We start from the raw sequence: 25819 nt of genomic DNA, 5'->3' as shown, positions 1-25819 counted from the left end.
CTGCTCCTTGGATGTTGCCTGACCTGCTGTGCTTTTCCAGCACCACAGTCGCGATTACGGTACACTGTTCAACTGCAGCTTCTTTGGGTCCAAACTGGTACACTGCACTCAGTTACACGAGGTCCATCTCTTGTGTTACGATCTCCAACTAGTTTCTAGACCAGGCCATTCCCTATTCTTTGTTTTAGAGGCTACCTGCTAGCAGCTGATTGGAAGCTCTCGTAGAGTCTATCCTCATTCTGAGGTAGGGGCAGTGGGGACATGTCATACAATATCACCCCAGAAGGTCACTTCTAAGTTGCACTTTGTATTCCAGTTACTGAGTTGTAAGAGCCTCATCAGAATTCCCCATCACATGCAACGTAATCTGTCCATGTCCCAATGTAACTCCCTGCTGCTTTTGACACATATTCTTAGCCTTAAGAAGATTTTTGGTTCATAGAACCATAGAATCCCTTCAGAATGGAAGCAGACCATTCAGCCCATCAAGTCCACACTGACTTACGAAGAGCATCCTACCGGGACACAACCCCCTACCCTATCCCCATAACCCTATATTTCCCCTGGCTAATCCACTTAGTCTGCATATCCCTGAGCACTATGGGCAATTTAGCATGGTCAATTCACCTAACCTTCACAACTTTGGACTGTGGGAGGAAACCGGAGCATCCGGAGGAAACCCACACAGACACAGGGAGAATGTGCAATCTCCACATAGATAATCGTCTGCAGCTAGAATTGAACCTGGGTCCCTGGCTCTATGAGGCTGCAGTGCTAACTACTGACCACCGTGCTGCCCATTGTGAATGCTTTTGAAGAAGGGCTGGTGAGATGACTTCTTGAACTGCTTCAACTGATGTGTAGGTACAGTCACAAAGCCATTCAGATGGGAGATCCAGGATTTGGACCCAGCAACAATGAAGAAATGCCAATGTCGCTCCAAGTCAGGGTGATGTGTGACTTGCGGAGAAACTTGCAGTTAGTGCTTCTCCCATGCTTCAGCTGCCCTTGTCCCTGTAGGCGACAGAGGATGGAAATGGCTGTCGAGGGTTATGCACTGAAATGTGGCTGCTGGTTGTTCGCTGAAGCATGTACATCGATTGTTCACTGAACTGCGCTATATTGTTCGGTTGTTCAAATGATTTTGCAGAGAGCCATATTTGGGGGATCTGTGGTTGGTTCAGCTCTTCACTGCTTGATGCAAGTTAGCGTATAAATTAAGCCCAATTTGTGCTGCAAATATTTGAAATTCAGAATTCTTGCAGTGGATTGTGGGAGCACCTCATTGAGCTCTGTTATGATGCTACAGTGAGTGGGAGTAGGTTGTGCCTTCATTAGGCCAGGAGTTAAGGTTAACTATACTCCACACTTGGCAAATACTGAAAGCCATTTTTATAGATACTATTCCACTTAGCGTAATACAACTTTCTAAAAACCATGACATACGTTTTATTGAAGAAATTCCTAATAGATAGCACAACCTTGTTATTCTCACCCTGTTAGATGCATTCAGAACTGTGTTAAAATTACCATGTTGGCATAAGCCTGAAGAAGGGCTTATGCCCAAAACATCGAATTTCCTGTTCCTTGGATGCTGCCTGACCTGCTGCGCTTTTCCAGCAACACATTTTCAGCTATAAGCTCAATATAGGTAATTGTGACTACTGCAGAGTCCTTGTGAAGAGGAAGTCCTGTCTTTCCACTGAGCATGTCATTTACTGGGGTTTTGGTAGTGTCACAGTGCTAAATGGGGTGAATACAAAACAAAACTACCTGTTCAAGACCTGAGCATCCATGAGACCCTGTTGATCATTAGCAGGAGCAGAATTGCACATAAGCACAATCCAAAGATGAGCAGGTCAGGTGAATTTGCCATGCTAAATTACCCATAGTGTTAGTGTATTAGTCAGGGGTAAATACAGGGTAGGGAATGGGTCTGGGTGGGTTATTTTTCGGGGTTGGTGTGGACGTGTTGAGCCGAAGGGCCTGTTTCCATACTATGGGGAATCTAATCTAATCAATCTGTAACCGCACAGTCCAGCATATCAATCATTTTCTATCATTAATATCAAGCTGGGAATCAGTCTTATTTCAATGAAGAGTGGAGGAGGACATGCCAGGGGTAGCACCAGGCATCCGTAAAAGTCGAGCTGAATCTGATGAAACAATAAGACAGGACTACTCATGCCAGATGACAGAAGTAGCATGAAATAGACAAGGCTAAACTCTGAGCTCTGCAATCCTGCCTTATCCCAAGTATGAATGGTGATGAAGAATCAAACAATTTTCTGAAGGAAGAGAACTCACAAAAATCCTCACCCTCATACGGGTGTAAAAGACAAGTTTGAATCTTTTGCATTTGTCTTCTGCCTAAGATGCCAGATGGATGATCTGTTTCAGCCTCCTATTGAGACAACCAATCTTCAGCCATTCAATTCACTCTCCATGATATCAAGAAGAAGTTGAACTGACTGGATGGACCCTTATAACATTCTGGCTATCATGCTGAAAACTTGTGCTTCAGAATTAACCGCCTCCCGAACCAATCTGTGCCAGCACAACTGCAAGACTGGCATCTATCTGACAATATGGAAAACTGCCCGGTTATGTTCTATCTGCAATAAATAGAACAATTCAAAGGCAGCAAGCTATTAACCCATCAGCCTGCTCCCAGCTGTCAGCAATGTGATGGAAGGTGTCGTCAACAGTGCCATTAAGTAGCACTTGCTCAGCAATAACTTGCTAAATGACCCAAAGGCTGGATTCCGTCAGGGCCACACTGCTCCTGACCTCATTTCACCCTCGATCAAAACATGGATGAAAGAACAGATCGCAACAGGGTAGGTGAAATTGACAGCCCTTGACATCTAGGCAGCAGTTGACTAAGTGTGGCATCAAGGAACCCTGGCAAAATTGAACTCAGTGGGAATCGGTGGGGGGGGGGGAACATGCCACTGGAGTTGGAGCCATATATTGTACAAAGGAAGATGGCTATGATCAGAGCTCCCTCTAATTTTCTTTCCAGCTGCATGAACCTCTGAGGTCGATGCAACAGCGAGTTCTGGAACACAAGTCAATGATGCAATCAGTATGTCAAAGCCAATTACCACGCAAAGAATACTGGAGCAACTGTGTGTATGTAGCCACACAGCTCAGAGGGAACTTTGGCAATGATTCTTGAAGTCGAATCATCTCGGTTTCAGGGCCATGCTATAAGAGGCTGTTTCCTATGTCCAACCATCCTCAGCTGCGTAGTCAATGACCTTTACTCTATCAAACAGTCAGAAGTGGAGGTGTCACCTGATGATTGCACAATGCTCAGTACCATGCAGCACCACCTACAAGCAACAAATTGGGAGTCTGATGGAATTTTCCCCAACTCACTAGATGAATGTGACTCCAACAAAACTCAAGAAGCCAAACAGCACACAGGACAAAACCAGTCTCTTAATTGGCACCCCGACCAGCAAATTAACCATTCACGCTCTCCACTGCCAATGCACAGGTGGTAGCAGAGAGTCCTACCAACAAGATACACAGTAATAACTTACTAAGGCTCTTTCAAACACATATTCTAAACCACAAACTGTATCACCTAGAAGTAAAAAAACATTTTGCAATGAAACTCCACCATCTGCAAGTGCCACAAAGCAACGTGATCTGAAATTGTTTTGCTGTCAAAACTCTGGAACTCCCTCCCCATCAGCACTGTACCTCCTGCCACATGGACTTCCCATTACCTTCTGATGGGTAATTAGGAATAGGATACAAGTTCCATTGTGGGCCCTTGTGACTTACTGGTAGTGTCCCTACCTCTAGGGATCAAGTCCCAACTGCCTCAGATATGTCATAATCTACCTGAACAGAATGTCTACAAGTTCAGTTGAGCTATTTAGAAGGGACTAAATATGGTTAACTGAAAATGATGATTGTGTAAGGTTTGTGACTAGGTTCATTCAGGAAGCCAGTGTAAGTAGAGTGGACTGAATGGCCTCCCTCTATGCCATGTCAGTTCTATGAAATACTGGCATTGCTAGAGACGCTCTCAACCCATGATAGACGTACTTCAAAATAATTTTTTTCTGAGTCATGTGATATCTCATTTATATTTTTTCAAGTTGTTTAAAGTAGGTAGCTTGACTCCTCCCCATTGCAAAGGGGACTTCACACAGAATAAACACCGGCTTTTTGCCAATGCAAGGCAGCAGGCTGCAAGTGCTAAATTAGTGATGGTGAAAGCATGTGACAGCTGTCCCTGTCTTGTGCCAGTGCCTCTGGCTCCCTGTTCATTGGTTCGAGTTAATTTTAAACTGATCAGCTCTGTCAGCAATATCTAACAATAGTGTGAAAATAAAGGGATATAACCTGTAATCCGGACTTTGTGGCGTTGCATAAGTGTCCTATTCTTCAAGATTCTACATGGAAAGTTACAGCATGAAAACAAAACAGAATATCCCAGGTGATTAGGAGCTTGAGAGAGGTAGGATTTGGGCAGCAAAGTTCTGGATGAACTGAGGTTTTGGGGTTGAAGGTTTGGACGCTAAGCAGGAAGGCAGTGGATTCATTGAGTGTGGAGATAATAAAATCACAGTCAAGGGCTTTAGCAGATCGTGTGAATAAGAAGTGGAGATGGTCACTATTACAGTGGTGGAAGATTTAATTTGATTTATTGCTGTCACATGTACCAAAGTATAGTGAAAAGCTTTGTTTTGCAAGCAATACAGGCAGATCATAACAAACAAGGAAGTACAGATCATAGAGTGCTTGGACAGAGATTTGGGTACTGGAGAGGACATGAAGTTGGATGCTCAACTCAGGGTCAAATAGCTGAGGTGACCAAGGAGAGGGTGGAATAGTTGGTATGGGAATGCTTTTTGTGATGGGGTTAAAATCAATGGTTGGCTTTCGATCCTAAACTGGACCACTTTAGGGTGGCACAGTGGATCAGTGGTTAGCACTGCTGCTTCACAGCGCCAGGGACCTGGGTTTGATTCCAGTCTTGGATGACTGTCTGTGTGGAGTTTGAATATTCTCCCACATCTGCATGGGTTTCCTCCAGTTTCTTCTCATCGTTCAAGGAAGTGCAGGCCTCGGAGGATTAGCCATGGGAAATGCAGGGTTACAGGGATAGAGTAGGGGGGTGGATCTGAATGGGATTGCTGTTTGGAGGGTTGCTGTGGATTTAATGGGCTGAATGGTTGGCTTCCATATTGTGGAGTTCTATGAATTCTGTATAATCACAAAGCACAGGCATACTGAGGCAGTTGTCCCTTCTAGTCCATCTTTCCATGCAAATTGATGATCCCCCATCACTGTCTAAATGTCTCCAAATGATGTGAGCTTTTGCCTCCAGTACCTAACTATTGCAGGTATCAATCTAAATGTGTTTGAAGTTGTGCTTCCTGACAACTATCCTGGATCCTTCTTTGAATTGTGACATTGTTGAGGGGTGTATGTTCCAGTGGCAAAACAGCATCGAGTAAGCTTCTGAAAAAAAACTGCCTCTCTACAAAACTAACTGCTTAAGGCCACTTCTCTGTATTTAAATGTTGTCAAGACTGAAGAGGTGGTGGGTGAGGAAGGTTGGGTGAGCAGGCTAACCCACTGTCCTATTTTCTCCCAAATATCCATCCTAAATAATTGCATGACTACATTATATGGTAAGACATGCATCTCGCAACACATCAATGAGGTGCATTGATTGGCTCCCTCATTGTCATTTCTTTGTCTGTGCATCTAAGCCATTTTTGGGGGCAACTGGGGACTGCTGACTTAGGAGTTTTGCTGTTAATTTTGATCATGTCTGCTCAAAGTTTGGTTTTACACTGTAGAAAAGGATTTTGCAACAGAATTAGGAGCTTTGAGCAGCGGTTATTAAATAGGAAAAATGCTGATAAGTAGGTTAATTGGAGGGCGGAGAGAGTTGGCTGGGAATGGTCACTAAAGAACATTAGAATGGATTACTTTTATCTATAAGACAAAATAATTATCAAAATGATCTCTGGCTCCTTGGATATTGAGCAACTGGCTAGGATTTTGTGCATGTGTATTCCTGTTGTTAATTAAAGGCTGCTTCAGGAAATTGCTTTGCAATAAAGTGTTGTTTCAGTCGTTGTGTGCTTCTTTTTAAAAAGGCATTGCTGCAGATATTGCCTTCTTCATAATTTTACAGATGGAGTATTCTGAGCAGATGGCCCTTGATAGATCACTGTGAAATATAAAAGCTGTATGATCAAAATCTATGTGTAGTCCATGGGGGGGAGGGGGGGGGGTCCAGATTCCCTGCAGATACTGTAGGTTCGCTCATAATTGAAGGGTATTTGGCAAACGTGCAATTGCCTCCTTTAACAGCACTCTGCTACTTCATTAGTAAGAAGATTGATTTACTGGGGACTTCATAATAAGCTCCAACAGTGTCGTTAGGCGAGCAGCTTTTTAAAGACCTCATTAGGCCCTGCTTTATTACACGGTAAACTCTACCACCTACATTTCTGCCCAGCGACATCCAGGTCAAATCTTCTTTGTACTTCTGAACTGAAAAGCATTTTAAATTGGTCTGCCATCTAATTTACAGCAGTAACTGCCTGGATTGCATTTATGTTGCAGGATTTCAGTGCTTTCAGCAGCCTGCTGTCTCTCTGTGATGGGCTCAGTTTTCCCCTTTAAGGATGCTGTGCTGTATTTATCTGTTGCAGCTACACACGGCAGAGTGGAGAAAAACAAGGTGTTGTGATGCATTTTCAAAATCATTGGGCCTTGAGGGGGCCAGCCAAGGTTAACCAAGCCTTTGTGGGAATGAGGGGACGAGAGCTCCCAGCTTAAGGCCCCCTTCATACGCTCATGTAGCAATCTTTGTGAACGGTGGACACAGAACTCCCATAGACATTGCTGCAGCAGTCTGTTTGTCATCCTGGGACTCATTCCCAATAGAATTAGATAGAGTGACAAAATTATGGAACTTTTCAGACCCTCAACTGCTTGAGAGCAGTTACAAACCAATTTTGGCTTCATTCCAGTATTGTGCATTTTTAGAAATTTCAAACAGCCTCGTCCTGGGAAACAGACTCCTGATTATCTGGAATGACAGTTAATAGGGAGTGGTTTATTGTGTCTGGTTAGACAATCAAGTGATGGTCAAGGTCACTATTAGTGTACAATCTTGTGCTTTTATAATGCAAATATATGCTTTTTTTACCTCCCCAAATGTATGTCAAATTGTAAATGGCTACATTGTACAGTTGCATTCCAAGGTTTCGTACAGATAACAAGGTCTTTTTCTATTTTTTTTCCTGAAAGGCATTTCTTTTAACCCTGCCTCTCTAGGAGACAAGTAAAAATGTGAGAAGACACCGATCTCACTGCCTTCCTCTGGATTGCTGCCTTAAATTATTCCTGTCAGTAGGTGAGAAGGACAACTATCTGCTGATCTGTGGGTCCTCCATTCATTGACAGACCAACTCTAATGTCAGTGGGAGCAGACAGCAGTTGTAACTAAAGGCCAGTGCAGGGAGGTCATTGTGACAGGAATAGCCAGTGCCTGCAGAAAGCCTCCAAACTCCAGAGAAATCTCTGATATCTCTCCTCTTTCCATGATGGTTATGCTTTCTTCCTATGGCCCATCCAATCAAATATCTGAATGGTGACAGCAGTCCATTACCACCCAAGCTCCCCATCATCAAGGAACTGGGGCTTCCTATTGGGTTTGAGCAGGGGAATAATTTCCCATGTGTCTCAATGGGAAGGGCCAGACAGATTACCACTGCTTCCACCTCCATACACGTTTCTTCCACTTGGTGTGAAATCAAGAGAGAAAAAAAAGTTGAATTTAAATAGCACCTATTCATATTCTCAGGACATTTGGTTCATAGCCAATTAAATGTTTTGGAATTGTACTCAAAATTTAATGCAGCAGAACTCAGCAGACCCAAGGGCATAGCCTTAGAATAGAGGGAAGACCTTTTAGAACAGAGATAAGGAGAAACCTCTTCAGCCAGAGAGTGGGGAATCAATGGAATTCATTGCCACAGGAGGCCAGGTCATTGAATATATTTAAGACAGAGATAGATAGGTTCTTGGGTATCAAGAGGATCAAGGGTTACAGACAGAAAGCGGGAGAATGGGATTGAGAAACTTATCAGACATTGTTAAATGGCAGAGCAGACTGGATGGGCTGAATGGCCTAATTTCTGCTCTTCTGTCTTATGGTCTTGTCATCTAACTTCCAGTCCTTGTGACTAGCTTTCATAATGCACAAGTTCCTTAATAAAAAGGTGGCTCAGTGGTTAGCACTGCTATATGTCAGTGCCAGGAGCCCAAGTTCAATTCTAGCCTTGGGTGACTGTTTTTGTTGAGTTTGCATGTTTTCCTTATGTCTGTGTGGGTTTCCATCAGGTACTCCATTTTCTTCCCTCAGTCCAAAGATGTGCAGAGTAGGTGGATTGGCCTTGGGAAATGCAGTGTTATAGAAATCAGTTGAGTCTGGGTGGAATGCTGTTTGGAGGGTCATTGCAGACTTGATGGACTGAATGGCCTTTTTCTGCACTCTAGTGATTGTATAATTGCCTCAAATACAAAACTGAAATGCAACACTGAATGAACAAAATTTAACAAAGGGATCAACTACTATGCTTGACACACTTTCTACCAAATATTGCAACCTGATGTTCAATCAATAGGTAATGTTTTGTAAACAATATGTATGTGCATGTATACATACTTTGACAGGGACTGCAACCATTTCTTTGCTACCTTTGACAGTAGCAATTCACTGAAATGTTACGGTGCTATTTCTTGGGTGTTGTGGGTTTCTGCCACAGTTTGCAATTGAAGGAACGTTGGGACAGAACACTGAAACCAGAACTCAAACACATTGGTTTTAATCAGAGAAAAGAACAATCAATTCTGAAATTCAGAGCATTTAATCAATTTCTGAAGTGTAATCCAGTCTATTCAGACAGTATGCTTCTGAACACACTCTAATATTGATTGGCAATGACCTAGTTGTGTTAATGAATCGATTCGAGGCCAGGAAGGCAGTGTATTTTAAGCCAGTTACATGTGATGTTGCAGTATAAAGGTACCCATCTTGCCTCCAGTTACTCCTTCAGTGCAATAGAGTCAGTGTAGTGTTTTCAGTCAGCAGTTGTATGTGTGTGTAATGTACATTAACGTGAGGAAGCACAGAACCTGTACAATGCACAATTCTGTCATTTTGTAACACAATAAATAGTGATGTTAATGGAGTTCAAGACAGCTGTCTCACCCAGAACTCGATCTTCATTAAGAAAAGAAAATTCTGGTGAAACTCAGCAGATCAGGCAGCTCTGTTGACAGAAAAACAGAGTTAATGTTCCCAGACCGAGATGACTTTTCTTCAGAATTCAGAAGTTTGTTTTGATTTGTTATGTTATATGTTACATTATGTTATGTTATGTTAGATGAGCTTCATCTAGGGCAGCACTCAGAATATATCATACTGGCAATGATGTTTGACTGAAGAAACTATGTGATGTTGGCATCTCAGTCTTTCCACAGATGAAAAGAACTGAAGCCAAGAGCCCATCCCTACTGGTATTTGATGGATTTTACTTTACTTCATGGATATTCCAACGTAACCCAAACTAACTGAATGATTTCACTGCAGTCTGGTTCCTGATTGGGCAATATTATAAGATTGTTCCAACAACTCAAAGGACGCCTAATCCAGTGAGATCTGCTAAATCCCATTCCAGCAAGTACATGGGCACTGTTTTGTTTTTGTTATGCTAAATGCTAATAGTACCAGGAAATAATCAGAGAGACAAAATGCAAAGCCAAGGTGGGAAAGGACTGTGTCTCCATTGGAAGCACACAACAAGGAACGTAAGAATAACAGCTTCCTGAAGAAGGGCTCATGCCCGAAACGTCGATTCTCCTGCTCCTTGGATGCTGCCTGACCTGCTGCACTTTTCCAGCAACACAATTTCAGTTCTGATCTCCAGCATCTGCAGTCCTCACTTTCTCCTAGCTCATTTGGCACCCATCAAGTCTACTCCTCCATTCTAACTATATAATAGCTGGTCATATCTTGGGCCCTTTTACACATACTTGATACATATCCCTGAGTTACCTAAAAATCTACTGGATCTCAGTCTTGCAAATTTCAAATGATTTGGCATCCACATTTTCTGCTCAACTTAACCTTGTTGGAGCTATCAACAAACTTGGGATAAAAAGACTGATTGGCCTCTGATCAGATTGAAGAATTTTTGATTTATTTTACATGTATTTAAAACCCATGTCACAGGTCAGATAGGACCCCTGAGTGGGTCACAGCATGGCCCAGGAGCTGCCTGCTGGACAATCCTGTTCTAAAGGGAAGAGTTCTATAATGATCTACAATACTGTGTAAAATATTCCTTCCTGATTTCACTCTGAAAGTAAGTGCAATGTCAGCCAGCAGAGGGAGTAAATCATTTACTTTGCCCTCTGAAACATTTGCCAAAAAGTAGGAAATAGCAAGATGAAAAACTTCACAACCTGAACGTTGAACTGCTGCACTGGTAAGGATCAATTCAGTCCAAAACGTTCCTGTTTCTGGAATGTAAATGTTTCAATGATTTGCTTTTTCACAGCTCCTATCATTGTACTCACACCAATCTCGGTCCAGAATGTGACTGGTGCTCAAGTCTACCTATCCTGTGAAGTGAAAGCTGTTCCAACTCCCATTATCACTTGGAGGAAGGTAGGACAGCAATGCAATTTGCCTCATGTCAATTCATTTTAGTACATTCATCCATGTAAAGGACTCAGATAATGAAAGGTTCCAACATAACTTTATTGTTGCTGAATTTCATCTCTACTAAAGAAAATACTTTGAAGGTTTTATCTGCAAAACTTTGTTCTTGCTTTCCAGCATTGCAAGTTCTTGAGTTGTGAAATCATTCATGTTTCAGTGTGGGTTCATCCGTTCAGATAAATTCAGGCCAAACCAAAACACAAGGTGTATTGTCGAACAACATTATTAACAATATAGACCTGATAGTAGAGGAGCAGACCTGGAACTCTTTTAATTCCAACCTGCTAGCAGAGTCTCTATCACGTGACTGCTGAGGTCATAGCTACTTCATTGCACAATGGAGGTATGTCTGGGGTGACACTGGGATCAGGCAGACAGATCCCAGCAACGCATCGGTGGTTGTTGGCGTGGGACAGAGCTTGAAAGATTGGCTGGGGAAGGGCAAAAGGTGAATTTGGTGCATTTTACTCCAGTGGGCACAAGGGAGCCACAAAGGAGGATCCCTGGCCCCCTTCCCCACCCCACTCCAAACCACCACTACCATCACCCATTGCCCATCGCCAGCTGTTCGTTGGCAGTTTCCACATGCAGTGGACATCCCCCTGTATGTAAAATAGTGGTGAGGTGAGAGGAATAAGGACCTTAAGTGACCAATAGTTGGGTAAAGTATATCAAAAGGTCCAAGTCTGGGTGGGCAGAAGTTCTCCAATCCCTCCCCAATCACCCGCTACCACTCCTCCCTGCTCCCCGACTCTCCCCACCAAAGAATTGTGGGACAAGATGGAGGTAAGTGGCAGGAAGAGCATACTCTGGCATATAAAATTCAGCCCAGACAGTCTTTAATTAGACAGAAGTCAATACTGAGACAGTCATTCAAGTCTTATACAAAGACTGTTGTCCAATGTTCTGTCCCCCTTGAATTTCACATTCACTTTTGCGCTGGCAAGAAGCACAATGAGAGAGTCTGGGAAATATTTAGCCAAATGGTCACTTCAAGTGGCAGCTAAGAGCCATCATGTTGGTATATGGGGAACTGCGGGCACAAACCAGACTGGGTAAATTCAGCAGCCCTCCTTCTCTAAAGGCTATTCACCAGGTTGTTGAATTATATTTTTCCAACCATCTGACAGCTCCATTGTTATTTTCACTGACATCAGCATTTTAATTTCTGATTTATTTCAGGAGCTGTTATTTAAAACCAATTAAAATTCACACACTGCTATGGCAGGAGCTGAAGCCACATTCTGTGGGTTATTAAATCTAGTAACATAGATTTAACATAATCCAGCACAACCCAGACCTTGACGTCTATCAGCCAAAGATGACCGGTGATGACTAGGATGGCACAGTGGCTAGCAGTGCTGCCTCACAATGCCAGGAACCTGGGTTTGATTCCAAGCTTGGTGACTGTGGAGTTTGCACGTTCTCTGCATGGTTTTCCATCAGGAACCCTGGTCTCCTCCTGTGGCCTAAAGTATTGGGTCCAAAGTTTGGGCTGGATTTTACACTCCAGGAATTTGCATGTTCTTTGCATGGTTTTCCTCCAGGAGCCCTGGTTTCCTTCTATGTTCTGAAAACATAGGGATTAGCTATGCTAAATTGCCCATTGTGTGCAGGTTAGGTGGATTAGCCATGGGAAATGCACAGTTTCAGGGATTGGGTTGGAGAGTCAGTGTGGGCCGAATGGCCCACTTCCACACCATAGGGATCCTATGTCATGCCTTTTTAGGTGCTGCTCTGTTCTGAGAGATTTAACTCCTACCTCTCCTGTTGTTTTTTGTAGACAGCTTTTATTATCAGGAGATGTTTTCTGCCTTTGCAATCTGCCCTCTGGAGGTAGTTGTTGGCTGGTTAATGTGCAGTTCCACTGTCAGACATTCACCTCTCAGATACTATGTCTAATGTTGCTGATACAGATTAGAAATTGTTGGGTAAACTCCTCCTCAGTATTGTGTCAAAACATTCTTTGGGAAAAGGATTACAATCTGTGAAACACAACAGCAGGACCTCTGGTAGTTATGAACAACTGAAATGGTATTTAATTCTGAGGGAAAATAATTCTCCTTCATAAGCAGGAGTTTTAGTCACAGTGGGTAGCTGGAGAGAAACCAAGTTCCCAGACAAGAAAACCGAAAATCAGCAAACTAAGAAGGTGCCAGATCATTCATGATTGGAGATGCCGGTGTTGGACTGGGGTGTATAAAGTTAAAAATCACACAACACCAGGTTATAGTCCAACAGGTTAAATTGAAAGCACACTAGCTTTCAGAGCGTCGCTCCTTCATCAGGTGGTAGTGGAGACCTCCACAATGACCTGATGAAGGAGTGATGCTCCGAAAGCTAGTGTGCTTCCAATTAAACCTGTTGGACTATAACCCGGTGTTGTGTGATTTTTAACCCAGATCATTCAGGCATCTTACATTAGAACAAAGGGTATTGGGAAATATTGCCTTTGATGTAAAATATTGGCAAGCTCATGAGCTAGACATATAATTCTAACCCATTTTTAATTTCCATTAAAGGAAGGCTGAGGGGGTGACCGTACAGAGGTTTATAAAATCATGAGGGGCATGGATAGGGTAATTAAACAAGGTATTTTCCCTGCGGTGGAGGAGCCCAGAACTAGAGGCCATAGGTTTAGGGTAAGGGGGAAAAATATAAAAGAGACCTAAGGGGCAACTTTTTCACATAGAGGGTGGTGTATGTGTGGAATGGGCTGCCAGAGGAAGTGGTGGAAGCTGTACAATTGCAGCATTTAAGTGGCATCTGGATGGGTATATGAATAGGAAGGGTTTAGAGGGATATAGGCTGGGTGCTGGGAGGTGGGATTAGATTGGGTTAGGATAGCTGGTCGGCATGGACGATTTGGACGAAAAGGTCTGTTCCCGTATGTCTCTATGACTCTATGACTGTGAGACGTGCAAAAAGAAATGGGACAATCAATAGATGAAATTTTGCACATTTTATCCCAGTGTTCACAATATCACAGAAAAAGACATTGAAATTGAAAGGGTTTCATTTGAAAATTTGCAAAAAAAATCGATGTGGTGTAGCATATGCTGGATGAGAATGTTTGCTGCTCAATTTAGAAGGTGGAGTGGCACAAGATTTTGGCTATTACCACCACACAACTAAATCTGGCCTTAACTTCTCATAGAATAGTCACACAGTCAGTAACCCCTGGATAATTTCATTTAATAACAATTCTATAGGCTGCTTTTGGAATACTGCACTCATTTCTGGCCTCCCTGCTTTAGGAAAGGTCTTATAAAACTTGGTAAGGTTCAGAAAAGATTTACAAGAATGTTGCCAGGGTTGGAAGATTTGAGGGAGAGGGTGAATAGGCTGGGCCTGTTTTCCCTGCAGCATCAGAGGCTGAGAGGTGACCTTATAGAGGTTTATAAAATCATGAGGGCATGAACAGGGTGAATAGTCAAGGTCATTTCCCTGGCATGGGAGAGTCCAGAACTACAGGACATGGGTTCAAGGTGAGAGGGGAAAGATTTTAAAGAGACCCAAGAGGCAACATTTTCACACAGAGGGTGGTGCATGTATGGAATGAGCTGCCAAAGGTAGTGGAGGAGGCTGATACAATTACAAAATTTAAAAGACATCTGAATGAGTATATGAATAGGAAGGGTTTAGAGTGATATGGGCCAAATGCTAGTAAATAATTTAAATTTACTTCGGATATCTGGTTAGGATGGACAAATTAAATCAAAGGGAATGTTTCCATGCTGTACATCTCTATAAGAAGTGCTGACAGAATAATATCTTTGATACTTGTTATATTTTGTGACCTTTCATTATTTTCTTTACCTGAAAAAATTTGGAGTTGGGTTACGTCTAAGGATTGAATTTGAAATGAAAGTGAATTTTGCTTCAGTTTAAACAAGCATCGACAGCAGACATCGAACATTAAAAGAGGATGGCCAGTTTATAAAACACAATCTGTTTCAAACTTATGCAAATAATGGTTTATTTTACTCTAGCTGAGCCCATTGGCTAGCATGGCCCCTCCTCATTTTGAGAATTGCAAGAGGTAGTTTCATGACTCCAAGAGAAAAAGTAGACGATTTAATTCACTAAATGAAAATGATGTTTCAGCAACAGCCTCACCAATGTCCTGAAATTAGGCATTAAAGGCACATAGAAGGCACATATATTAGGCACATAGAAGCAATCTTTTTTTAATTAAATACAAAACTGCAACTTACAGGCTGAGGACCAAAACTGAAAACTAATATATGTATGAACATCTTCTGCTGTTCATAAAATTACAGAATTGTTATTGTGCAGAAAGAAGCACTTGGTCTATCTTGTCCACGCTGGTTTTCTGCCATTTTAACTTAGTGCCCATCTCCAGCCCGATCCCTTTAACCCTGTTTCTATTTAAATAAACATCCAATGCTGTTCTGGATTGCCTCAGTTGAACCTACTTCCACCACACTTCCAGGCAGTGTATTCTGGACACCAACTACTCGCTCTGTGGAAACGTTTCTTTCTCACCACACAATTGCTTCTTTTGAAATACATTTTAAAGCTGTCCCCTCTAGTTCCTGATCTGTTTCCAAGTGAGAACAGTTTCTCCTCATCTGGTTAACATGAGTTAACATTTGAGGAACAAAGGTAACCATAGGGGCTGGTCACGCTGTAAAAGTGACAAGATTAGGTGGTTTTTTTCATTCCATCCAATTTTTTGAGAATGGAACTGAGATTAGGAATTTGCTACAGCTATTATTTTTGCATTCCCTCATGATTTGTAAGAACTGGATTTTAATGATTCATATTTGGCTTTGAATCATTAATAGTTCTCAGTCTCTCTCTCTGGAACAATGGAGAAGGACCTTTGATGGCACAATTAAAAGGCTAGTCAAGTTGGATGATAAATGATTATAATTGTTTTATCCCTGGATTTTATGATTAGGTACTAATTTTAGGAACAGACTCCTGGAAATTAGGGAAAAAAGACTTAACATTTATATGACATCATTCTGACCCAGGATGTCCCAAGCATTTGACAAGTAATTAAGTCTAAAGAAATGAGTCACTGTTGTAAGATACGAAAAGGAGCAGCCAGTTTTCACGAAGCAATCACCCACAAACTGCAATGATACAGTGAACACACAATCTGTTCTCTTTTCAGTGACTGTGACTGAGAGTTACAAATTTAGCCAAGACACCCGCTCCCTTAGCATACAGCTCTGCTATAGGATACTATATACCAACTTGAGTGGGCAGGGAGACCCTCGTTTTAATGTCTCATCTGAAAAATAGCACCTCTGACACTACAGCACTCCCTCGTTTAAGTGTCAGCTTAGATTTTCACTTGATTTATTATTGTCACATATACTAGGAACAGTGAAAAGTTTTGTTTTGTGTGCAGTACAGGCAGATCATACCTTACAAAGTGCATTCAGATAATAGAATTCAATGTTGCAGCTGCAGGAAAGGCGCACAAAGTGCAAGATCAACATTTTTTGAGCTGAGATTTTCCAGCCATGTCCTCAAGTTGGACTATGAGCCCAATACCTTCTGAGGTAAGCGTGACCAATTGAATTAGGGTAAAGTGCAGAATGTGGGAAATGATGCTGCTACCTCTTGTTTATCTCTAACATTAGACCGTTCAATTGCTGAAGGGCACCAGCACCATTGTGCCCAAGAGAATATCTAAGATGTAATATTAATTTTTAGTCATAAATTGTTATCTTGTTTACATTGTAAATTTTTAAGATCTCTTAGCTGGCCAGTACTATTGTCTGAAGTGAATTATCTATATTTTTGGATCAAATACACCTTTCTTTATTGCTGCTACATCCCATTTTGTAGATCTGTATTGTAACGGTTCGTTATTGAGAAACTAGTTGCTTTTATCTTTTCTAATTCTCAGTTGTTTATTTATTGGGAGCAGGTTACTGAGTCTCCCAAAGGAGTCAAGCTCTTGGAGGAGTTACCTGGCGACCGAGTGAATGTTGCGGTTCAGGTTCGTGGTGGACCTTCCAAACATGAAAGCACAGGATGGGTTTTGGTAAGAAGACAGTTTTGCCTAGGATGTAATTAGGTGGAAGGAGACAGAGAATACTGAAACAAAGGGACTGGCAAAGTTATACGATACAATAGCAGTGCACCACAGAGTTCCCAGTGGGATATGTGCTTCCATCAATCCTGACCAATGCTGCATGCTAAATCTCAGATCCAAAGAGGAAAATCACACTCAGTGGGAGCATGAATCAAAGCTGACTGTGAGTAGTGCTCCCTGCTAGTCATCCAGAACTGTTGTGCTCACCTTTATGTGTGAGGCGGAGTCTAGCAAGAAGGATATAAAAAGTCTACACCGCGACGTCAAGATGGATGAGTTTTGTTACATTTTACTTACTATTTCCATTACAAGACTATTATTGATCAATGTTAATATGCAGTTGTTGAACCTCAGTTTTAGATTCAGTGATAGTATTCAGATTGATTTGCTTGACCTTCTTCTGCAGAAGTCCATGCAGTTTTACCGTTTAACGCCATTCTTGTTTCTGCCCTTAGGAATATTATTCAAACTTCTTATTTTCAAAACTCTCCCTTGTAACTCAGATTAATCCACTGACGAAGGAAGATGAAGGTGTCTATCAGTGTCATGCCAGCAATATCCTTGGAGAGGCTCAGACAGAAGGTACAATCAAGGTCACGGAGAAAGCCTCTCGAGCTAAAGGTATGATTAACATCCAGGAAATGACCATTACTTTCCAGGGATGTAGCATTTTGCAAGTCTGACCCTCGGACGTCTGCTGAGATCCAGTCAGAAGTAATACTGCACTGAGTTTACCTTCAGCGTCACCAGAGGAGAAAATCCCAGTTTCCACATTTGGAATGGGACTTAGTTACAGCCAGCAGGTATTGTTGAACTGGACATTTTAAGTTTGTTGTATTTTCGCATGAGTTTTCCTGTTTTTCATGCAGCTCGGGCCATATTTCGTCTTACTGTCAATGATGGTAAGACTACAGACCAGCTTGTGCTGAGCTGTACAAGTCCCAACCTCCTACCTTCTATCATATGACTATTGAGGTCATAGTTACTTCACAGCTCTGAGATTCGCCAACATTTCCTTCAACTCTCTCTCTATATGCCACACTCAATTCTGTAATAATACACAGCCAGATTTCTCTGGCACCATAACATGGACCAAATTAATGTGCCTGGATCATGGCACATGCTGCAGCAATATGAGTAGGGAAATGAATATAAAAATTGGTTTCCTGGTGCACTCCTTATGTCTAATTATTGGAAATACAAATCTGTTACTCAACAGATATTCTGCCCTTAAACAGCAGTTATCCCTTGGTTTTGGTCCTTCTGCCATCACCATCAAACTTTGCTATTTCTGTTGTTTGCTGTGGCTCGTGACCATGATGATGAGATTCAAACCTTGCCTTGGGATAGCTTGTGAAAGGCCACGGATGACAACTGAGGTTTAAAATGACCCTTCATTGGCAGATAGTACAATACCTGCCCTTTTAACACTGACCAAAACCAACAGCAGAAATCTGATGTTTACAATTGTACTTCCCCAGTCTCAAACACTTATTATTAATCCAAAGTCCTGGAGTCATAGAGTCATAGAGATGTACAGCACGGAAACAGACTCTCGGTCCAACTCGTCCATGCCGACCAGATATTCCAACCCAATCTAGTCCCACCTGCCAGCACCCGGCCCATATCCCTATCACGCTAAATCTATACCCTTTAGTTCTGGACTCTCCCACCCCAGGGAAGAGACTTTGTTTATTTACACTATCCATGCCCCTCATGATTTTATAAACCTCTATAACGTCGCCCCTCAGCCTCCGACGCTCCAGGGAAAACAGCCCCAGCCTGTTCAGCCTCTCCCTATAGCTCAAATCCTCAAACCCTGGCAACAGTCTTGCAAATCTTTTCTGAACCCTTTCAAGTTCCGATAGGAAGGAGACCAGAATTGCACGCAATATTCCTTAAGTGGCCTAATCAAATAAAGAATATTATTGACTTAATGAGTAAATAATTTATGATGCCCACAAGAAAATGTTTAGTTTTAACTTTCTTCCCTCAGACCCTTTTTTTAATTTCTTTTCTTTCTTTTCTCTCTCCTTTACTTTTAAATCTGGAATTCTGTGTCTTTCCAATTCTGTTTCTCCCATTCTGACTGTTTTCCTTCGTTACATTCTTTTATCCCATTTACTATCCTCCATTATTCATATTTTTTTCCCTTTTTCTATCTCAGTCCATTGCTTCATTCTGACACGATGAGCAGAGTTTTACAGTGTACACTGCAGACAGCTTGGCAGGAGGGCAGAGGGCTTTAAAATTGGAGCTGATGCCACAGACACAGCTTCCTGTGTTTCTCCACCACAACAACCCCACCACAACTTTAGGTGTGGCAAGGGGGCCCGGAACCAAGGTTAAAGAGATTCAAGTCTCAATCCTCCTACTGCTGAGGTGAAAAGGGGTAGTTTTCTTTCTTTACTGATGCCACTTGACCATCAGAGATGCTGTTTCCAGAGTCTAGCCTCCCCAGATTTCCTGTTCCTCCTCCCGCACATCTCCCAGGCCTTTGACCACAAGACATAGAAGCAGAAGTAGGCCATTTGGCCCATCGAGTCTGCTCTCCCATTCAATGAGATCTGATAGTGACTGATCTGATAACCCTCAACTCCTCTCTCTTGCCTTTCTCTGCAGCCTGCAACCCTACTGAAGCCTGTTGGTGTGCTTGATGTGACCCCATTGACCTCTTCCTCCAGCTCCTGTGAAGATTCCCTTTGGGGACTGCCTAAAATCTCAGCAATTGCCACCACTCCTGATGCAAGAAAATGCTAGCCGTTTGATTGGCTGGCAGTGCTCAGAGGAAGGAATTCCTTCCCAGATGCAAGCAGAAGTCTCACCAGAAATCAATTAATACCCCCATGCCCATCCTTCTACACAAGGCTATCTTAAAATCAGCCATAGACAGCTGCCACTAATTTGCCTGCCACATAAGTTATTGGTACAGAAATGAAAATTTTTTGTTTTATCCTTTTATTTATTAAGCGTAACCCAAACCAGAAGCAATGACTCCAGGCGGCACAGTGGCCCAGTGGTTAACACTGCTGCCTCACAGCACCAGGCACCCAGGTTCGATGCCATTTTCAGGTGACTCTCAATGTGGAGTTTGCACATTCTCCCCATGTCTATCCGAGGTTCCTCCACCAGTTCAAAGATGTGAAGGTTAGGTGGATTGGCCATGCTCAATTTTTCATATTATCCAGGGATGTTCAGACTGGGTGGATTAGCCATGGGACATGTAGGGTTTCAGGGGTAGGCTTTGGGTGGGATGCTCACAGGGCTAAATGGCCTGTTTCCACACTGTAAGGGTTCTGTGATTCAATGGAAGAAGATTCTTACAATAGCTTCTCTTCCTATGAAGAAGCTGATCTGTGTTCACTGGTTACACCCAGAAGCATTCCACTTTAATACTTTCCTTCACAAATTTATTACCGAGGCCTGTGGTTATAGAGTCATAGAGTCAGCGAGATGTACAGCATGGTCCAACTGTCCAACCTGTCCATGCCAACCAGATATCCCAACCCAATCAAGTCCCACCTGTCAGCACCCAGCCCATATCTCTCCAAACCCTTCCAATTCATATACCCATCCAGATGCCTCTTAGCTGTTGCAATTGTACCAGCCTCCACCACTTCCTCTGGCAGCTCGTTCCATACTCAGACCATCCTCTGCATGAAAAATCTGTCCCTTAGGTCCCTTTTATATCTTTCCCCTCTCTCCCTAAACCTATGCCCTTAAGTTCTGGACTCCCCCACGCCAGGGAAAAGACTTTGCCTATTTATCCTATCCATGACCCTCATAATTTTGTAAACCTCTATAAGGTCCCCCCTCAGCCTCAGATGCTCCAGGGAAACCAGCCCCAGCCTGTTCAGCCTCTCCCCATAGCTCAAATCCTCCAACCCTGGCAACATGCTTGTAAATCTTTTCTGAACCCTTTCAAGTTTCACAACATCCTTCCAATAGGAAGGAGACCAGAATTGCATGCAATATTCCAACAGTGGCCTAACCAATGTCCTGTACAGCTGCAACATGACCTCCCAACTCCTGTAATCAATAATCTGACCAATAAAGGAAAGCATACCAAACGCCTTCTTCATTATCCTATCTACCTGCGACTCCACTTTCAAGGAGCTATGAATCTGCACTCCAAGGCTTCTTTGTTCAGCAACATTTCCTAGGACCTTACCATTAAGTGTATGAGTCCTGCTAACATTTATCTTTCCAAAATACAACACCTCACATTTATCTGAATTAAACTCCATCTGCCACTTCTCGGTCCTTTGGCCCATCTCTTCAAGATCCTGTTGTAATCTGAGGTAACCTTCTTCGCTGTCCACTACACCTCCAACTTTGGTGTCATCTGCAAACTTACTAACTGTACCTCTTATGCTCGCATTCAAATCATTTATGTAAATGACAAAAAGTAGAGGACCCAGCACCAATCCTTGTGGCACTCCACTGGTCACAGGCCTCCAGTCTGAAAAACAACCCTCCACCACAACCCTCTGTCTTCTACCTTTGAGCCAGTTCTGTATCTAAGTGGCTAGTTCTCCCTGTATTCCGTGAGATCTAACCTTGCTAACCAGCCTCCCATGAGGAACCTAGTTGAACGTCTCACTGAAGTCCATATAGATCACATCTACCGCTCTGCCCTCATCTTCTATGCACTTTTATAAAAGGAATAAGGCTTAGATTCAAACCTGGAAACCTTTGTAAGAGTAAGGGCCGGACTATTTCTGCCATTTCAAGGAGATTTGATTAATGTTTAAACTGGGCTTCACCGCCTCCCTGGAAATAATTTACTTTTTCCTTTTCTTAAAAATGGAGGAATGTTAGTTTCTGTCTGTAATTACCTTGCCATGTGTAAAACTGTTCAGGAACACAGCTTTAAAATCTGTGATTTCTGAGAATGTGAGTGCCTTTGGCAAATTGTTAGTTGAGATGGAAATTCTGCACGTGTTCTGATAAAAGAGGATTTTTTTGCGTTATTGGAGCATTTGTGGTTGCTGCTGTGGTGCACATGGACTTTCAAAAGGTATTTAATACAAGAAAATGGTCTGAAAAGTCATAGCTCATTGAATAAAAGGAATGGTAGCAACATGGATACAAAATTGGCTGAGTGACAGGAAGCAAAGAGTAATAGTCAATGGATATTTCTGAAGCAGTGGGAATGTTTGTAGTAGAGTTCCCCGGGGATCTTTTTGCTTTTCCTGATATATATATTAATATCTAGATCTTGGTGTGCAGGGGGCAACTTCTGAGAATGCGAATCATACAAGACCTGGAAGAATTATAAACTGTGAGGAAGACAGAATAGAGTTTCAAAGTGACATTGCCAGGTTGGTGGAAAAGCCAGTGGGGAGCAGATGAAGTTCAATGCAAAGAGTCATGCTGAGATGATGTATTTTGGTATAAAGAGCATGAACAGATATTGTAAAATTGTGGCACAATAATTAAAAGGATGGAGAAGCAGAAGGGCTGTTGTATATACATCTCCATACACCATTCAGGTTGGCAGGAGAAGACAGAGAACAGTGCAGTAAGTAAAGCATACAGTATCATCGCCTTTATTAAGGGAGGCATAGAATACAATGCAAGGAGTTATGCTGAATTTAAACAAGACACTTGTTAGTTCTAGAGGAAGGAAATGAATACATTAGAGACAGTGTAGAAGGAATTTACAAGAACTTTTCCAGGGATGAAAAACTTCCATTATGAGAATAGATTGGAGACATTGCAAATGCTTTCATTAAGACCCAGAGGTCTACAGCAGAGAAAATGGCCCTTCAGCCCATGGAGTCTGTGCTGGTCAAAAAGTAGCCACCATAATATTCTAACCCTATTTTCCTGCACTTGGCTCACAGCATTGTCTGCCTTGACATCACAAGTACACACCTAAATACTGAATCAATGTTATGAAGGTTTTTACCTCTACCGCTCTCATGGGCAGTAAATTCCAGATTCCCACCATCCATCCTTTGAGTGAAAACAAGTCCTTCTCATCCTTTCTAAACTCCTGCCCCTTACCTTAAATCTATGCCTTGCATACTTCTTTGTACATCAATTATGTTCCCCCAAATAACCCCAGTCTATGAGGTTGATGTGATTCCCTGCTGATGGAGTTAGACCAGATCCTATCTTGCCAACATTCTGGGCAGGACAGTCTGTCATTATCATTAAACACTAAACTGTCTTCTGTGTGTCCATATCAGCAACGAGACTGACCACATCCACCAGAGATCCTGAACCTGCAGCCAGCAATCTGCATGCCATCTGTTGGGTGGTTAGCACTGCTGCTTTACAGCACCAGGGACCCGGGTTCGATTCCATCCTCAAGTGACTGTGTTTAGTTCACATATTCTCTGCATGGATTTCCTCTGAGTGCTCTGACTTCCTCCCAGAATCCAAAAGACAAATGGTTTGGATGATTGGTCGTGCTAAATTGACCATAGTGTCCAGGGATGTGCAGGCTAGGTGGGTTAGCAATGGGAAATGCAGGGCTACAAGGATAGGGTAGGGGGTTGGGTCTGAATGGGATATTCTTCAGAGGAGCAGTGCAGACTTGATGGGCTGAATGGCCCTCTTCCACACTGTAGGGATTCGATGATCTACATTACCAGGATAGAAAGCGAGATTTGCAGTGGAGAAGATTAAACGAAGATCTGCTAGAAGTTTTCAAAATCAGAAGAGGGCTGGATCGAGTAGGTAATGAGGAACTATTCCTGCTTGTAAGAGGATCAAGAACCAGATTCAAGGTGATTTGCAAACAGGGCCAGAATGTACTACCTCACAGTGTTAAGGAGGCAGGTTCACTTGAGGTATTCATGAGATAATTATTTGAATAGAAAACATGTACCAAGACACGGAAAAGATAGGAGAATGGCAGTAAGGCAGAATGCTGACTGAAGAGCCAGTGCAGCCTGGTGAACTGAATGGCCTTCTGTGCTGTCACACTTCTGTTATGACACAGGGTAAACCCCTCTGCTAATTTAAACAGCCACACAGAAAAAATTCACCTCATACTTTAATCTTTTAAAATTCGAGAGGCAAAGAGCTATCCCAGAGGTCACTACTTAAAGTAAGAATTAACAACTTTAATCTTTAAGTCCAACAGTGAATATTAAAACCAACAACTGTTTACAACTACTTTCTCTTCAACCTATCTTTTACCTCCCACTCTACAATACTAGTCTGATTTTAAAAATCCGAATTATGATTTACAAAAATAATGTCACATTTCAAAACCGATTTGCCAATTCTCCTTTGAAGATTTTTCTCTGTAGATGCTCTCCAGGTCAGCCTCGGTGTTCTGCTACACAAACTTCCCACAGACGGTACCTTTCAGAGAGCTCTTCAGCTAGCAGTCTATATTTGTTGGTCTTTGGCAGTTCTCCCCCTAACTTTACAAAATTTCCAGTTTTATACTCCAAAACATCGGATTGTTTCATTGGTTTTAATATTAGCAAACTACTAAATTCAAATTTGATTGGATTTTGGCATCTTGGGGCATAATTTAAACTGATTGGCCAAATTTGAATTTGTTTTTGTCTCAAGGCAACCCACAAACTGCTATTTGTTTTGACTAAGTGTTACATTATTACCTTGTTCAGAATTCTCTGTGCTTTGTCAGTCCTTTCTAGCTTTTCAACTCTCTTAAAGATAGAGTACACCTCCTCAACTTCATAACAGTTCTGTGATTCTGATTGGGTATAACTGCTGAGCTTTAACAGTTTCGTCTTGGAATTTGATTTGAATTGCTAATTTCTCTGGAAAACTGTTTAATTGCTTTGCACTTTTTCAGGTAAGAAGAGGAATGGTGTCCAAAAGGAAGAAAGCTAAGCCCTGACTCCAAATGTGATCACCATCAACTTCACATGGATAAATCCATTCAGTGCTTTTTAGGGATTAGGTAAAGGTGTGATATAACTAACGATATTGCAAATGAAGTATTTTGTACCTTTTTTTGACTTTTGTACATTTTATAAGGTAACGTTGGTAGGCATAGCATAAAAGTTGCAACTTTCAAAATCTCCAGGGGCTTGAGAATCAAAATCATTTAGTTTTGAACAGAAAGGGGTGAGATTGTGAGTATTTGAATCTCACAGCAGCAATGAAATGTGGAGACTGCGTGTAAAATGGTAGCACCATAACAAGAGTAATTAGCTATAGTAAATTATTTTATGCTACATTAACCAATTTTAACCTTTCATCCCTGATAAAACGTTTAACTTTTAAACCACACACTAGGCTGGTCATCTGCAGTGCTGCCAATAGTCTTTTTTATAGATTTCTTTAAAAGCTGTACTTTTATATTTTTAAGGAATTTTATCTTCTAATGTACTGAATTAACAAAGTGGAACCTTTACAACTGTTGAGTTCCCTGCTACAATTTTAATAAAAATTACGACTTGTGAGTTAATGGGTGCTATCACAGGAAGTATCCAGCTAAGGCTAATTCAATATGGAGGCTTTCAAAAAGAACTCCTGAAGCTGTAATGTAACCATGATATGCATACCAATTTAGTTGTCTTTGTTCTGTGTTCATTTTGAAGTTTTAATAAATCCTTCTCTTCAAAAGCTTTTCCCTTTATTTATTTTTTGAGTTCTTATTCAATTTATACTTTATTTGTTTGGAGTGACTTTTATTTCTTCCAGTGAGAGGAAGTAATTCAGTGAATGCCTCTGCTTTGTTTGAATTGGTTATTATCAAGTTAATATTTTTGGCTTCATGTTCCATCGTAAGAGAGAGTGTGAGGCTTGCCAACTGGAGAACTGTTGAAGGACAAAGATGACACATGTATAAGCTACTGTGTATGCAATACAGCTAAAAAAAATGCAGAGTACTTAAGACAGGGTCAGAACACAAATTGTGGATTGGACAATTCTATAGCTAGGCGTCAGTTTTGCCAGAGCCAAAGAGATTTATTAAAGGATTCTTATAAAGGTGCCACTGATGATTTTTTTTCCTATTAGTGTGG

At 41.9% G+C, this 25819-nt stretch overlaps 1 protein-coding gene across 1 annotated transcript in view; it reads left to right on the top strand.

Moving 5' to 3' along the window:
* The window catches only part of LOC132833340 (insulin-like growth factor-binding protein-like 1), a 72940-nt gene extending 47522 nt beyond the window's left edge, over positions 1-25418 (top strand). Inside the window, exons 2-5 of the mRNA XM_060851529.1 lie at positions 10614-10723; positions 16689-16805; positions 17360-17477; positions 24643-25418. Of these exons, the coding sequence (XP_060707512.1) occupies positions 10614-10723; positions 16689-16805; positions 17360-17477; positions 24643-24680 (383 nt within the window). The 3' untranslated portion in view covers positions 24681-25418. The remainder of the gene's footprint in view (positions 1-10613; positions 10724-16688; positions 16806-17359; positions 17478-24642) is intronic.
* Positions 25419-25819: the final 401 nt, after the last annotated feature.

This window comes from Hemiscyllium ocellatum, chromosome 36 (assembly GCF_020745735.1).
Source record: "Hemiscyllium ocellatum isolate sHemOce1 chromosome 36, sHemOce1.pat.X.cur, whole genome shotgun sequence".
Classification (NCBI taxonomy): domain Eukaryota; kingdom Metazoa; phylum Chordata; class Chondrichthyes; order Orectolobiformes; family Hemiscylliidae; genus Hemiscyllium; species Hemiscyllium ocellatum.
This window is presented reverse-complemented; position numbering and strand designations above follow the sequence as displayed.